Here is a 16,826-nt window from a genome sequence, read left to right as displayed (position 1 = left end):
GTATCAAGAGAAGCCCTAGTGACTTCCAGAGACTAGTTTACTGACCAGCGAGACAAGCCCAAATCACGCGTGCCTTTTAGTTGACTTTTGTCCCTTTCTTGAGTTCACGTTTAATTTGTTCTCTAATTAAAAAGTAGCTCCTGACTTCAGCAATCCTATTATGCAAAACTCAGAACGTGCAAAGCCCACAATTTTGGAATGGCTCTTTACTTTCCAAAAAATCATGTATCATGAGATGGAGTTTATTAACATTATAATTACCAGCAATAATAATGCACTCAATGAATAGATGTGATGATTAAGTGAAATAACTTAATATAAAGCACCCAGGACATCTTTCAATAAAAGTTAGTTTCTTTCCATTTCCATTTGCATTATAGCATTTATTTTTCAGTCCAGAACAAACGCCACTTACTTGCTGCTCCTGGTAGGTAAATTCAAACAAGGAAGGAAAGGAGGAAGGAAAATGAAGGAAGAAAAAAAGAAAATTAAAGCATTTTTCAAATTGTGATGCTAGAAAGAAGAAAAGGGGGGGAAGCATATTGAATTTTACCAAAGTCCAACTTCCATGTAGCTTTTCCAGTGAAGTGATGAGGTTCTGTGTCTTCTTGTGCTCTTTTCTGTCCTCTGTGACATGGCCTTTGCTGGCACGTTCTTTCACTACGTGTGGGGCAGAGCAAACACAAAGACACTGGCTCTCATAGTATATTTTAAAGTAAGGATTCTCGGGGCGCCTGGGTGGCGCAGTCGGTTAAAGCGTCCGACTTCAGCCAGGTCACGATCTCGCAGTCCGTGAGTTCGAGCCCCGCGTTGGGCTCTGTGCTGACAGCTCGGAGCCCGGAGCCTGCTTCCGATTCTGTGTCTCCCTCTCTCTCTGCCGCTCCCCTGCTCATGTTCTGTCTCTCTGTGTCTCAAAAATAAATAAAAACATTAAAAAAAATTTTTTTTAAAGTAAGGATTCTCAAGCTTGAAAACGTAGACCTCATTTTATATCTCAAAATCCATCTGGTGTTATCTCTGTAAATTTGCTTGCCATCCCTATACCATGTTATATTCAAAACAACAGCAGATAGTTCACCTTAATGTGCAGAAATTTTGTCCAAATTACATGACTTCCTCTAGAGCAGGTGAAAGATACATGTATCATTTTCATGCACAATGGTCTCCAAGCCATTAGAAGAAAAATAATTTGGGTAATAGCTGCGGTTGCTTAAAGGAGCTCTTCTCTATTAAAAAAATCAATTATTGTTTCTTAAATTTTCTCTATGTGGTCATTAATTCTCTATCTTGATTTATGAGACTTCTCTGAGTTAATTATATTTTGAAGACTTGTGGGGCTAAAATTTTGTATTACAGTAAATGTAAATCTTTCGGTTTCCTAAAATTGTTCTTAAGGACTTCATTTTTAAAATGCATTTAAAGATATTTTATAATCATTTAATAAGATGCTTTAGCCTGATACATTTACACAAAATTGCCTCTTTGGGGCTGAAATTTCCAAAGGCTGCCTCGGGGGATACAATACACTGTACGTAGCTTGAGCTTCCAGGTGGCCCCACACTGCCATCTGGTGGTTGTTCAAGTGCTTTAGCTTTACAAATTTCTACCATCTCTCATTTCTATCTAGTCTCGTTCAAATGAATATCCGTGCTTGTTCTTTCTTTCTTCTTTACAATGCTCTCTTTTAGGATCCCACAACCAATTAAAAAAATACAAAGTCTCCCACTCTATTGTTTGCACTCCTAAGAAATGGCCTTTTATCCCGCCGTAGCAGCACTGTGGGCACTGGATGGACTCATAGGCATTGTTATTGAACAAACTGATAATAATGCCCACCCAAAGTGAAAAGGCAGCCAAGTGAGAGCTAAATGGTATTCTGGCAACACCACAGTTACATTCACGAGATTTCTAATCGCATCATCCGCATTCTCGCCACTGGCAGAAAGCTTTAAAACAGACCGGGGAGCTTTTGAGAGAGCACGGCATCAGCACCACCTAGGAACGGGGTCAGGCAGTGGTTCACTGCAGCACAGTGGATGAGACGGGAGTGGGGGGGGGGGGGACAGTGGCGATGTGCTACAAATGTTTGGCAGGACGCATACAGCGACTGGGAAAGGCATGGCCCAGGCAGGCTGGTACGAGATAATGCATGGGAGCCATATGGTGATTGTCCCTGGCCTGCATCGCAGGTGACAGATGTCATTTGCTCATGGCAAACTGACAGAACAGAGTGGAAAGGAGCTAAGAAATCGGACTGGGAGCATAGGGTAATGCAAAGGCATCTTCCGCCAGCTGCCCCCAGGGTCTGTGGGTTCTGCCTCGGTCAAGGACGTGGTTCTCCCTTCGTGTCCTCATGCCCACACAGAAAAGCCAAGTCTCCTGCCTCTCTGTTCAGTGGGAGTGCCTCTGTTTTGGAGCTGCATGTTGTCCACAGGTGATGAGGTGACAGGGTTTCCTCACGCAGCTCTGTACCCGCGAGGCAGAGTACTTGGTGGGGAAAAACAGGATGAACAAAGGAGAAAATAACTGCTGACTTTGACTTCACGGTCCTGACATGCGATTCCAAATCAATAATTCTCAGAAGGGCAGGGAGGATATGCAGTTTCAAGAAATACATTTAATATTAGAATCTAGTTTCATGTTTAGAAGGTTTAAGTGTACATTATGTGTGCTTATGCAATTTGTATTCATAAATATTAATGTAATTTATGTTTAGAAAATGAAAAGATACCTATCATTTACATAACACAAACTTCAGAAAATAAAGCTCAACTAAATCCTTTTGCTTGATAAGGTAATTTTCAAAAAGGGAAGGGAAAAGCGTCCTTAGAGTGTTACATGAGAATCTCCGGGGCTGAGAGTTTTTTTAACTTTTATTAAAAGATGAGATTTAAATGCTTTTCAGTTAGAAATAGGATTGAGTCCCCTGTAAAAACAGTGCTCCTTCTATGTTTGTATTTAAAGTTAAAATAAGGTAAAACCAATATCAGTGAAATACCTAATTACATGCGAGTATTACAACAAATAACTGTTTCTGAAATACGGATCAGTTTGGAGGAAAGGGGTTGTATATCCAGAGAATTCTTCACTTCTAATGGCATGTTCCCCTAATATAGTTTAAAATATGAATTGCTTGTCAACTACAGTCCAATATTTTTAAAACGTCAACTATAGGGGCTCCCGGCAGGCTCAGTCAGTAGAACATGCGACTCTTGATCTCAAGGTTGTAAGTTCGAGCCCCACGTTGGACGTAGAGATTACTTAAAAATAAAATTTTGAAAAAATGTCAACGGTACTCAAATAAAAAACCAACTAAAACACAAATTGCAAAGCAGTAATAATAACATTTTGCGTACAACTTTTGAGGAAGACATTTACGACTATGTGAAGTCAATGAATACTTTTTTGGTGACCATAACTCCACATGTGGCATGCCTCACCCTCCATTTACCTCCCTCCAGTCCATCGCCACGTGGATGCTTCTCCGCAAACAGTAACCTTTCTGGAATATTGACCGATTGCTTCTCCCAGCTCTGCCAGCACCCCGCCCTTTGACTTGCTTTCAGTGGTTCCCTGTGGCCAACATGTTTAAGTCCGGTCTCTAGCATGGCTTAGAAAGCCCAGCATAATCTGGACCCAGCCTACTTAACTGGCCTTGTCTCTTGCCAGTCACCATCCCCTCCCCTCCAACACACCCACGCTCTGGCCACATGAAATTGCTCTCATCCTCTGAAAAGCCATCTCTCTTATCCAGCCCCTCACAATGCTGTGCTCTTGTCAGGGGCACTCTCTCCCTACCCTGCGCCGCCCCCCCCCCCGTTTCCTTTCCTTCACCCGGCCAAGCCTTGGCCATTCTTTAGGTCTCGACTCGGAAGTCACTTCCTCCAGGAAGCCTTTCCTCACCTCTTAAGTCTGGGTTAGCTATTCTTCCTCTGCTAGGCACCCTGTCCTTCCTCTGTCATAACACGTTTCACACTATATTGCAGTTGCTTGGTTGCTTGTCTTCCTCCTCCCTTAAACTGTAAGCTCCATAAGGTTAGACACCGTGACTGCCCACTACTGCATCCACTAGGGTCCACCACGGTGCCTGGCACGTAGTAAGTGCTCGATAAATCTGTGTTGAATGGATGAATGCGTTTCTTCTCCTCAACTTCAGTGGTACATAATACACTATTTCGCCTTTGTCTCGTTTCAGTCTGTGATGCTTCTCTTACATAGCCAGAGGCGTTACATCTTTGAGTATGACCAATCAGACTGTCTGCTCTCGGTCACCATGCCTAGTATGGTGCGCCACAGCTTACAAACCATGCTTTCAGTGGGCTACTACCGGAACATCTACACCCCACCAGACAGTAGCACCTCTTTCATCCAAGACTACAGTCGAGATGGCCGACTGCTACAGACCCTGCATCTGGGAACAGGGCGCAGAGTGTTATACAAATACACCAAGCAAGCAAGGCTGTCTGAGATTCTCTATGATACCACTCAGGTCACATTAACCTATGAAGAGTCTTCTGGAGTGATTAAGACAATACACCTGATGCATGACGGCTTCATTTGCACAATCAGATATAGGCAAACAGGTTTGTTGTGAAACGGTGGGGATGTGTACAACCGTACCAGTATTTTCTTATGAAATTTTTGCCGGCCACAGTGTGAAATAGAATCATTATCCTGCAGACATTCAATCCAACACGTGTTCCCTTTAGTTATTAAATTATCTTCCTTTGAAAATTAAAAACCTGCTATAGACTGCATGAAAGGTGATCCCTTAGGAAACCACCACACATCTCTTTGTCCCTGTCTTGGCTCTCAGAAACGTTGAGATCAGAGAACCTAGTCTGTGTGCTCATTTGTAGCTCACCACCAAATCATCCCAAAGGTGCAGCTGCAAGATTTGAGCCTCACTGAAACGAGCTCAAGCCCCATGTGACCTCTATAAGCCTCAGCTGATGGCAAAATATGTTCAAAAGTCAGAACTTTTGAATCTGTTTCATCCCTTGAGCTTGGAAAATGCCAAATTCAGTTACTTTAATGCTGGGCTTCGTGGAAATCTGACCTGCTGATTTTGTAGCACGGGTTAAATGAATTAAAAGCATTCTTGTCAGTGATTATAACAAGAAAGCGTGTTTATAATATCAATTTCCTCACCCCAAGCTACCGGATGGGTTATTGCTTACATAGGTCCTATAGTTAAATCATTCTATAACATACAGTATTTTTTCATATTTAATGACCACAACTGTGAGTACGTATCTATGAGATGATACGCTTTCGGTATCAGAGGTCAACCTCTAATATCTTATTTCGAACGTAAAAGCATTGCTGCTAAGGAAAATAACACGAGACCTTTCTGATTGTTCACCATTACGCATCTAGCTCTGTTCTCATTATTTTTATTTTGATTCCTCAGGACCTCTTATTGGACGCCAGATCTTCAGGTTCAGTGAAGAAGGTCTGGTGAATGCTCGGTTTGACTACAGCTACAACAACTTCCGCGTCACCAGCATGCAAGCTGTGATCAATGAAACCCCTTTGCCCATAGATCTGTACCGATATGTTGATGTTTCTGGTAGAACAGAGCAGTTTGGAAAATTCAGTGTAATTAATTACGATTTAAATCAGGTCATAACTACTACGGTGATGAAGCATACCAAGATCTTCAGCGCCAGCGGACAAGTTATCGAAGTCCAATACGAAATCCTAAAGGCAATTGCCTACTGGATGACTATTCAGTATGATAATATGGGGCGTATGGTGATATGTGATATAAGAGTGGGAGTGGATGCCAACATAACAAGATACTTCTACGAATACGATGCTGACGGGCAGCTGCAGACTGTTTCCGTAAATGACAAAACCCAGTGGCGTTACAGTTATGACCTGAATGGAAATATCAACCTCTTAAGCCACGGGAATAGTGCTCGTCTTACTCCTCTCCGATATGACCTCCGAGACCGCATCACCAGACTAGGAGAAATTCAGTATAAAATGGATGAAGATGGCTTTCTGCGGCAGAGGGGAAATGACATATTTGAATATAATTCTAATGGTCTGCTGCAGAAAGCCTACAATAAGGCTTCTGGCTGGACTGTGCAGTATTACTACGATGGGCTCGGGCGACGTGTCGCCAGTAAGTCCAGCCTAGGGCAGCACCTTCAGTTCTTTTATGCAGACCTTGCCAATCCCATAAGAATTACTCATTTGTACAACCACACGAGTTCAGAGATCACATCCCTGTATTACGATCTCCAAGGTCACCTCATTGCCATGGAGCTAAGCAGTGGTGAAGAATATTACGTAGCCTGTGATAATACAGGCACGCCACTGGCCGTGTTCAGCAGCCGAGGTCAGGTGATAAAAGAGATCTTGTACACGCCTTATGGAGATATCTACCATGATACTTACCCTGACTTTCAGGTCATCATTGGTTTTCATGGAGGACTCTATGATTTGCTTACTAAATTAGTGCACCTGGGGCAAAGGGATTATGATGTTGTTGCTGGTAGGTGGACAACGCCTAATCATCACATATGGAAACAGTTGAACCTCCTTCCTAAACCATTCAACCTCTACTCCTTTGAAAATAACTACCCAGTTGGCAAAATTCAAGATGTTGCAAAGTATACCACAGGTACAAAGCTTTACACTAAACTTGAAATAACTCGGTGGTGTTTATCACATAATCTCCGTGCCTTTGTAAATATGCTTCCTCTTCCTGCCAGTTAGCCCACAAGTTATTATGCAGTCACTCTCTTCCTTAGTTTTCTAGGGCAAGCAAAACTGTGCAGGTGGCATAGAACACGATGCTTTTGCATCCCAGTGCATCATTTCTTTCCTTTTAAGCTTGCTGTTTGTAGTTTTCACTCTTCAAAGCTTATATGAATGGTTTCATTTAAAAACTTCAGGATTATGTTCCATCAAATAAACCTAATATTACGGTCTGTGTGGCCTCAGTGCCACCACCACATTAAGAGATTCAATGTGGGGCGCCTGGGTGGCTCAGTCGGTTGAGCATCCGACTCTTGGTTTTGGCTCAGGCCATGATCTCACAGTTCGTGAGTTCAAACCCCACGTTAGGCTCCATGCTGACAGTGTGGAACCTGCTTGGGATTCTTTCTCTCCCTCCCTTTGTCTCTCTCTGCTCCCCCCTGCTTGCTCGCTCGCTCTCTCTCAAAAAATAAATTTAAAAAAAAAATTTTTTTAAGAGTTTCAATGCTGTAAACCCAACCCATCTCTGTGATTCTCCACAAATCAAAAGGTTTCCCAGTAGAGAGTGGATCGTAGGCTTTGGAGCAGGTGATAGAAGGGGGAGTTCTATCCCTAACTTCCCACTGGCTGAACATACTGAAGGCAGAGAAGGCATCATTCAAGCTTTCCACAAAGGTTGTAAACTATGGGCTTCATCATTTGTTTTCCTTTTCTATTCTGTGCCTCACAGACATTGGAAGTTGGCTGGAGCTATTTGGTTTCCAGCTACACAATGTTCTACCTGGATTCCCCAAACCAGAATTAGAAAATTTGGAGTTAACTTATGAGCTTCTCCAGCTTCAGACAAAAACTCCAGAGTGGGATCCCGGAAAGGTTAGTAAAACTTTTACCGTCTCTATGTATCTGAAAAAACGAACAAACAAACAAACAAACAAAACAAAAAACCAGAGGAGCATCCAACACCCCGAGATGGCATTAACATATATTTCCTTCCTTATTTTTGAGTCATCTTGAATATTCACTAAAATGTCCATGATTAATGAGGAGGCAGAAAAAAGCTTCCATGAGGAAAGGATCAGGGAATCGGAGCTTTTAGGAAAGACAAGGCCAATATGGCACTTGGTGACCTGCTGAAGTAGACAAACAAGAGGAAGTCAACTTTTAAAATTCTGCAACGGCCTACCAAGGGCAATTATGGACTCTGTATAGAGAAAACTGTTCACTGACAGATGTAAAATCTTCAGATTTCCAACAGCAAAATAATTTAGGGTGTGGTGCATTAAGAGCATGGGAAGAACAGAAATTATTCTGACCAAGAAAAAGTACATAAGATCAGTGAAGTGAAAGTAATAAAGAGTATAGGGGTAAAGTCTCTGGGAAAAAGGAATGCCAGACTAGTCACGGTTTAACAGGTCATTTCATCAAGAGGATGAGGAACAAATGGAAACATGAAGTAACTTTTCCTTTCAATTGAAAGAAATAGAAGAGTGTCTCTTTGCAAAAAAAAAAAAAAATACTTCAGAATAAAACTGATATTTGGGTGGGAGGGCTTGAAATTTAAGTGTAAAAAATTATAAGGAAAAGGCAATTTTAAATGGGTGCTACAGGCTTATCCCTAAATACATATAATATGTAAAAGTAATTTTTATAATTAAAACATCATTAAAAGTCCTTTTTGTAATTAAAAATCCTTTTTTAAAAAGTTAATAAAAATGTTGAAAATTGCTGAAGCCCTGTTATGGACACTTGGCGGTTCACCATTCTCTCTATTTCTTAGTATGTTTGAAAATGTCCACAATAGAAAGGGTTGTTTTTGGTTTTGTTTTGAAGTCCTCATAAGAAGATCTTCTTGCTGCTTTGCTGTGGTTATTTATAAGGTCATAATCTGTTTAAAGCCAAGAATAATGCCTTAAGCCATCTCTGCTCCTCACTGTGGCTAATGTATTACACCACATACGGTAACAGATCGTATTAGTTACATTGGTGAAAACGAAAGGTCTTTGTTTTGGGGGAGCTGGCCCCATGTAACTTGAAGCGACTTTTGGCTCCAAGGTTCTAGTACATTTCCTTAGGTTTAACTCACCAAGACATCAAGAAATATAGCCAGGTGGCCAAGTAACCCGTTAGTCTTGTCTTTGCCAAATCTCTGATGAAGAGAGTCCAAATTTATCTTGCTTTGAACCCACTCACCAGCACCATAAAGCAAGAAGGTGCTTTCCACAGTCCCCAAGCATGACAGGTGTCTGACCCTGTGCTGCATTTTTGCACTGTGCCTTTCTTCTCTCCTAGACTATCCTAGGTATTCAGTGTGAGCTCCAGAAACAGCTCAGGAATTTCATTTCCCTGGACCAACTTCCTATGACTCCCCGATACAATGATGGACGGTGCCTTGAAGGAGGGAAGCAACCGAGGTTTGCTGCTGTTCCTTCTGTTTTTGGAAAAGGTATAAAATTCGCCATCAAGGATGGCATAGTAACAGCCGATATTATAGGAGTAGCCAACGAAGATAGCAGGCGGCTTGCTGCCATTCTCAATAATGCTCATTACCTGGAAAACCTTCATTTTACCATAGAGGGGAGGGACACTCACTACTTCATTAAGCTTGGGTCTCTGGAGGAAGACCTGGTGCTCATCGGGAACACTGGGGGGAGGCGGATTCTAGAGAATGGTGTCAATGTCACTGTGTCCCAGATGACCTCTGTGTTGAATGGGAGGACTAGACGGTTTGCAGATATCCAGCTCCAGCACGGGGCTCTGTGCTTCAACATCCGGTATGGGACAACTGTCGAAGAGGAGAAGAATCACGTGCTGGAGATTGCCAGACAACGCGCGGTGGCCCAGGCCTGGACTAAGGAACAGAGAAGGCTGCAAGAAGGGGAGGAGGGTATTCGGGCATGGACAGAGGGGGAAAAGCAGCAGCTTTTGAGCACTGGGAGGGTACAAGGTTATGATGGGTATTTTGTTTTGTCTGTCGAGCAGTATTTAGAACTTTCTGACAGCGCCAACAATATTCACTTTATGAGACAGAGTGAAATAGGCAGGAGGTAACAAAAAACATCTCTGCCTTTGCGTCACCAAAGACTGCCTGTTTTTAAAACATAAAATGGTTTGTTGTATTGGTTTTCTAGATCAGAACTCTGTATATGTAAATATGGAGGAAAAACATATCCAACTGCCTTTCAATGTGACGGAAGATGGTATTTTAATATTGTTTGTCTAAACTCTTTAAGAAATGAGAGATTTTTAGTTCTTGTGTGGCAGTATTCAAAATAACACAAGTAAAACAGCTAAAAAAAAAAAAGTTTCCAGAAAGCACCACTTTAAATTTGTCGAACCATGCACATGAGTTCAAGTATAAAGAACCCAAGGTTCTACGTATCTCTACTGTGACGCGAAAGTTTCACGTTTAACTGTTGGCAGAACTTGCGAGCTATCTGAAAATGTGGTGCGATAGTGTTCTGAACCTTGCATTTCGAAAGACTGCCGGCCCTTTCGCATTTTCCAGATCCGTTATAGGAAACTTAACAAGTGGAAAATGGCGTCCGCCACCATCTCCCAGAGTCACGACCCATTTGCCCTTCCTCCCTGATTATTCCTCCTTGCTTGTTAAAGTAAATGCCATGTTGTTGTGCTGTGTTTTGGCGTGCGGTGGCCGGATTCTGCCTACCATGCTTCCCTGTGGGTGTGGTAACAGACTGAAATGCCACTATTTGCTCATGTGTACGTGATACCAAGGCAGCTGGCCAATGGAACGTCTCCTGCACAACCTGTTTTGACTCCATTTTTTCACCAAATTGTCTGGCTGTATTGGTGTCAGGTAAACATAGCTTCTATTAACCTGGGTAGGAATTACTCATCTATATATAGGGTGTGTTTTGGTCATAGTTTCACATTAGTGATTCCATATTTATACACTAATCCAATGGTTTTGTGCACACGAAAGGTAATTTACTACAAATGATTCTGGTACAGAAAAAAAAAAAAACAAGAGGTTTTATTTAGCAGGCATACATGCCTGGGATGCTGATAAATACATTCACTACTACTGCAGAAATTCAGAAGAGCCAAAACCTTTAAAAAAAAAAAATAGACCTAGTACTAAGACGAAAGGAAAGCACCAAAGGGAACATCACAGTAGTTGCTGCCACATTGATTCATACCACTTAGATTTATCTTTCAAATGTACAATTCTGTATGGGACATCTCCCCTCCATAGTCAGGAAATTTAATTAAGTGAACCCTTTCCATTCGAAAACATTTCAACTGATTATAGAGAGGCAGACTGTTTTTTACCAAAACAATTGATACTTGAGTTATTTTAGTTCTCTGTCTTTACCCGTTTATTTTGATTTAATCATGTGTCCTGCCTAGGAAAATAACTATTTTCCAGAAAGGGTTATTTTTGTTCCATGATCATTTAAACTTTGGAAAAAGATCAGGATTAGTGTTAATATCAGTTGCGGTTCCTCAATCTTTATGAATCCTGTAGCAAAAAGAAGCCCCTTGGTGAGCTAGGAGATTTGTGCCCAGTGACAAAGAGACAGTTTGTAAAATGCTGCGTAATTGTAAGTTACCACAAATGAAAAGACATGACAGCACAATGTGGCCTGCAGAAAATTCCCCTGAGCCAGCTTCAGCACTTTCATCCCTGGGTCTGGATATTTGCTATGTCTGAAGGAGGATTTATGATGGAGTGTTACAGTTTGGATTCTTTCCAGCTGCTACCTAAATGCAGTGTGGGGTCATTGCCTTGCTTGGTGATGACAGTTTCCTTTGAAAATATGCGAAGTCAGAATCCGGGCTCACGTTAAGGTTTGGAAAGAGTCTGGCTCCTTACTCCACCAAGTAGAGGGAGGAAAAGGCAAGGACCCGCAGACAGTAGGGGAGGGTGTATCCAAACATTTCATTTTCAAAAACATCAGGTTGGGGTTACCACATTCTTACGTGTGTATTCTGAGAGACACGGAGAGACCGAGAGAGAATTCATGATGAACTCCTCTCTCTTTTTGATTGGAAGCACACCAGCTCAAGAGATTACTAATCCAGACTATAATCATATTATTTTTTTTTCTGAATCAGGCCTGTGTTAGTGGTATACTGTTTATGCAGGATGGGATTCTAAAATTATGAACCAACTTGTTGGAAATTTGAATACCTCCACACCAGCCTAAAAATGGACCTTATGTTCCTAGAACCTCTGATGTTCTTTTAAATCAATTGAAAAATAATTTGTGAACTGTATATAGAGAGTGCATTCATAAATGTGATGATGTATTTTATCACTAATCCAAGATGTCAATATTAGAGTCTATTTTGCTTATATTTTAAGCGATTATTATACTTTTTGCAATTCACTGATGATGTATCATTTTCAAACTGCTTTAAATATCCATTAGAAACAAATATTTGAGGCTTTTACTTAATAGTAATTACCTTGAACTGTGCATTTCTAGTTTGTAATACATATTTATTTAGTTTGTGCCTTTAGTTTCTTAAAGTTACATTTGTATTATATTCAGGAAATGCACTTTTTATCACTTATAGCTGTGGTTTTAATACTGCCTTGAACTATTATTACTCTCTTTACCTCTCCCGAAGTTTGTGGGAGGAAAGAGGAAAAAAAAAAAAACCCAAAAGGTTAGCGCTAATGCACAGTAAATCTAAGAGAAACATTTTGGCATTTCTTAATAAGAACGTGGAGACGTGGGGTACATCGTTCAGCTGAATACAAAGAATGCCGTCATTGATTTATAATTCTGAAGTTTAAATTAGCGAAAGAACACTTTGTTTGCATTCCCTGATGAAAGTGAATGCATCTTACAGAGAAACACGAATTTCTCACACCCAGAGCACAGGCACAGGCAGCTGACACTGGACAGCCACACGCTATTCAAGTTAGAATGAGGGCACTCTAGTTGGGCTCTCATGAAGAACATTCTGGGCCGGAGGCAGGGAATACTCTGTGGTTGTTTCTTTTTCCTAGTTAGGCCCATTTTATTTGTTCTATTTTGTTCTGTTTTTACTCTTGCACTACAGTCTAGAGATCCAAATGAACTGCAAAGTTCAGTTTAGCAGACATTTAAATACATTTATTTTTAGTTGCCATTCTAATCATTATTGATTAGAAACATGACTCCTGAAGGAAAGGGAAATAAAGCCCAATTCATAAACTAATTTCTAGCAAAACACTCTCCACATAAATAGGCATATGTTTTATTTTTAACCCAGCAAAACACTGTGTAAAATAAGCGTGTCCTTTACTGTCAATTTATCTAGAAGATCTATAATATAGAGACTATATATATAGAATATAATATATATACCACATAGCCAAATGTATAAAAACTTGACGATGTATAATTTGGAATTCACATGCTAACCACATAGGTATAAAATTGAATGATACTTTTTCTAAGATTTTTCTTTTTCATTGCGATCAACACCATGTCAAGCATCCTATCATGTTGTTCCTACTCTTTTTTCTTTTCTTTCCTCCTTTTAAAATATAGTTTTCACCAGTCCAGGCCCCACTGTAATATCACCTGAGAGAGTCAGGACAAAGTTTTTGCATTTATAAAGATATGTTCCTGTAAGGGCAATTGCAATGGAAACAAAAGTACAGTAATCAAGTATTGAAAGAAACTTTTGGAAAGACTGGAGTGTATTATAGCTTGTGGAAAGACAGAGGGCTACAGACTAGATACAACATTCTTGTTTTCTTGGAGGAACTCACATACACACAGCTGACCTGACTGGTACTTCAGATTTCAGACTGCTCTTCCACAGCCTTCTGTAAGGTTCTTTATTCTGCAAAAGGGAAAAAAAAAAAAAAAGAAAGAAAGAAAAAAAACAAAAAACAAAACAAAAAAACAAAAAAAACACAAAAAACATAAAAAAACACAAAAAAAACAAAAAAGCAAAACAAAAACAAAAAAACAGAAAACAACAAACAACAAAAAAGAATTCAAACACAAAATAGTGACTGTTATTTCAGTGTGTCCTTCATGTGAAAGCTATTAAGGACCAAACCTACTACTGTGTGTAAGAAGAAATTACTTCCTAAACAGTAACTGAAAATAGTTAGTTAAACTTGCTGTGGATTTTGTCTTGGCAGTTGTCATCTTACATTATTTGTCAAAGGAAATGTGTTTGGCAGTTAAAAATCTTTCCTTAGATTTAGTGGTGGACTTTAACCTCTTAAATAAATGTTAGTATATCAGATTGTGTCCTTGAAAAATATTTTACTTGTATGAATCATGACAATGTCTAAATCTTTACTATTCTTCTGGCAAAAGCATCGGTAAGAAAGAAGGTGAAAAAGAGAAGTATAGCCTTTACCGTCAGAAAAATATTCTTTTTAGCTGCTTACTTTCTCATGAAAAGTAAAGATGTTTACAGTGTATGCCAAGATTTTCAGTTTCTATATAACAACAGTTAGAGGTTCTAATCATACTGAAAATTGTGTTATAATGGCCTGAGCCGTGTTGCTAGGAAACAATAGGTCCCAATTTTGTATTCCTGCTCTCACTCCTGTGCTGAAAAGTGACTGGATACTGTACAGGTTCATGTTCTCTGGCTGCAGTTAAATGGTCTTTTGCATTTTGCTCTGGCTTTCAGGCCAGAAGCATGCATTTTTCTACAAGAGCATCACAACAACATGCTGTAAATATTTAAAGTTAAACATTATGTGTCGATATTTGAAAGAAAAAAGTACTTTGAATATTTCATTTTTAAAAAATAAAATTGCAAACGAACGGTGTGTCCCATGTTATTCATGCGCCAAACGGCATTCTCAAGTATGTCTGGTCACCTGAGATATGAAAAGTAGCTCCCTAACAGGGAACAATAAAACCGCATCATCTTGAAAATGTAGGTGCAGAAATCAGAAAGGCACTAATCCTAAGCAGATGTCTCTTCATTTTTATTTTTCACACAAACAGGATCTCTGCCACAAATGCCCATTTAATAAAAAAAGAAAAAAAGAAGACGAAGAGTAGCTGTTGCAAGTTTAAATGCCTCTAGGCTATTACTTTGAAAACGGTTTCTTTCTCCTGTTGATGCCTTTCTGAGCAATGGAAAGAAAATAAAGAATTGCAAGACGGGTTGGGGAGAGCTAGGAGAGCCGGGCACCCAGATGCATTGGCAAAAAAGTGAATGGGGGAGAAAGTCGGGGGCGGGGTGGAGGGGGACTGAAAAAAAAGAAAACAAAAAAAACAGTTCTCACATACTGGGCCATTACAATGGCCATTTGGTACTTTTCACAAGAAGGTATTTACAAGTGACACTGGGAAAGCAAGGCGGATAGATCTTGCAAATTTCAACTTGGTGGTAATGGGACACCCGTAGTCTAAACAAGTTGCTTGTTCCCAAAACTTGCTTAGAATTCTGGAATTTACACCACTCTCAGATGCCCTGCTGCCTTTTTTTAAATGCCTTTTTTTTTTTTTTTGAACTAGAGCGAGCACGAGCAAGGAAGGGACAGAGAGAGACAAAAGATCTGAAGGGGACTGTGCACTGACAACAGAGAGCCCGATGTGGAGCTCAAACTCACAAAATGGGAGGTCATGACCTGAGCCGAAGTCAGATGCCTAACTGACTGAGGTACCCAGGTGCCCCTTAGCGGTCTTCCCTTAGCCACGGTTTCACTTTCCACAGTTTTCAGCTACCCGCGGTAACCTACAGTCCAGAAGCAGAAGACCCTCCTCCTGACATACTGTCAGAAGGTCAATAGTAGCCTAACGCTATTATCACAAGCCTATGTCATTCCCCTCGCTTCATCTCATCACATAGGCGTTTTCTCATCTCACATCACCACGAGAAGAAGAGTGAGTACAGTACACTAAGAAATTTTGAGAGAGAGACCACATTCATGTAACTTTCATGTCAGTATATTGTTATAATTGTTCTCATTTGTTATTGGCTATTGCTAATCTCTCGCTGTGCCTAATTTATGAATTAAACTTTGTCACGGATATATATGTACATATAGGAAAAAACATAGTACACATAAGATTTGGTACTATTCATGGTTTCGGGCATCCATGGGGGTCTTGGAATGCGTCCCCCCGCATCTGGGGGAGGTGGGGACTACTGTACACAGATACAGTGAAAAGAGTCACGGAGAAGACAATCTTATTGTTTCAACACAACCAGTCAGCAAAAAGCAATGGTGTCAGTGGAAGGGTGGGAATATTAGTATCACCTGGTCATTTTTTTTTAAATACCCATCCCACCCCACCCTCAGAGTACAAAAAGAAAGAGGCAAGGGATGCCTGGGTGGCTCAGTCGGTTAAGCACCCGACTCGATCTACGCTCAGGTCATGATCTCATGGTTCATGGCTCCGAGCCCTACATCAGGCTCCACGCTGACAGTGCAGAGCCTGCTTGGGATTCTTGCTCTTTCCTCTCTGCCCCTCCCTTTCTCGTGCTTTCTCTCTCTCGAAATAAATGAACAAAAACTTAAAAAAAAAGAAAAAGAGGCAAGAGCTCCTACATTGAGACAATTATTAAAGGAGATAGATTTCTCCATATTCCTTCCCTATTCACCCTCACTCTTAGAGATCTTCGAATATCAATGCTATTTAAATGTTTAGTAATATTACTACCTTAAATTTATATAATTCTAGTACCTGAGTAATCCTGGGAGGTGAGCGAGACTTCATTTTTCCAACGTGGCAAACACAACAATGGTAACAGACTGACTTACCTAAGACCACTCGAATAATCTGACAGAGCTGAAAAAAATTCAGATCTCGAGTTTATGTTGATGGGCTCTCTCCAGTCAATCAGTTTTCTTGTATCTTTCTACATAAGAATATTTATTTAAGAGGCAAATGGCCTAATGGTGACAATTCAGCGTTTTACTACAAGTTTGGCCAATGACCCCAAATTACATAAGTGTCCAAACTAGGTAGTTTAACTTCACACCTAGCTGCAAACCCTCAAATAATGGGATCCCATTTACTGCAAGGACAACCATAGGGGATGACGTTGAATTTATAGCTCACTCATAGGAAGACTAGGCATCTTGTAACCTTGAGATGCTCAAGGGCAAATCTGGATTTTATTATTAATAGACTTTGGATTCTGAACTCAGTAAAGTGAATCAAATAAAA

The 16,826-nt window shown here is 40.4% G+C and overlaps 1 protein-coding gene across 2 annotated transcripts in view; it reads left to right on the top strand.

The window, feature by feature from the left end:
• Positions 1-14,465, top strand: part of TENM1 (teneurin transmembrane protein 1) — a 779,729-nt gene extending 765,264 nt beyond the window's left edge. For both annotated transcript variants that reach the window (XM_053201635.1, XM_027054328.2), the window contains 4 exons: positions 4,196-4,583; positions 5,414-6,634; positions 7,442-7,584; positions 9,001-14,465. In XM_053201635.1, the coding sequence (XP_053057610.1) occupies positions 4,196-4,583; positions 5,414-6,634; positions 7,442-7,584; positions 9,001-9,759 (2,511 nt within the window). In that variant the 3' untranslated portion in view covers positions 9,760-14,465. The remainder of the gene's footprint in view (positions 1-4,195; positions 4,584-5,413; positions 6,635-7,441; positions 7,585-9,000) is intronic.
• Positions 14,466-16,826: the final 2,361 nt, after the last annotated feature.

This window comes from Acinonyx jubatus, chromosome X (genome assembly GCF_027475565.1).
Source record: "Acinonyx jubatus isolate Ajub_Pintada_27869175 chromosome X, VMU_Ajub_asm_v1.0, whole genome shotgun sequence".
NCBI classification, from domain to species: domain Eukaryota; kingdom Metazoa; phylum Chordata; class Mammalia; order Carnivora; family Felidae; genus Acinonyx; species Acinonyx jubatus.
Note: the sequence above shows the minus strand (reverse complement) of the source record. Positions and strands in the feature narration are given on the sequence as shown.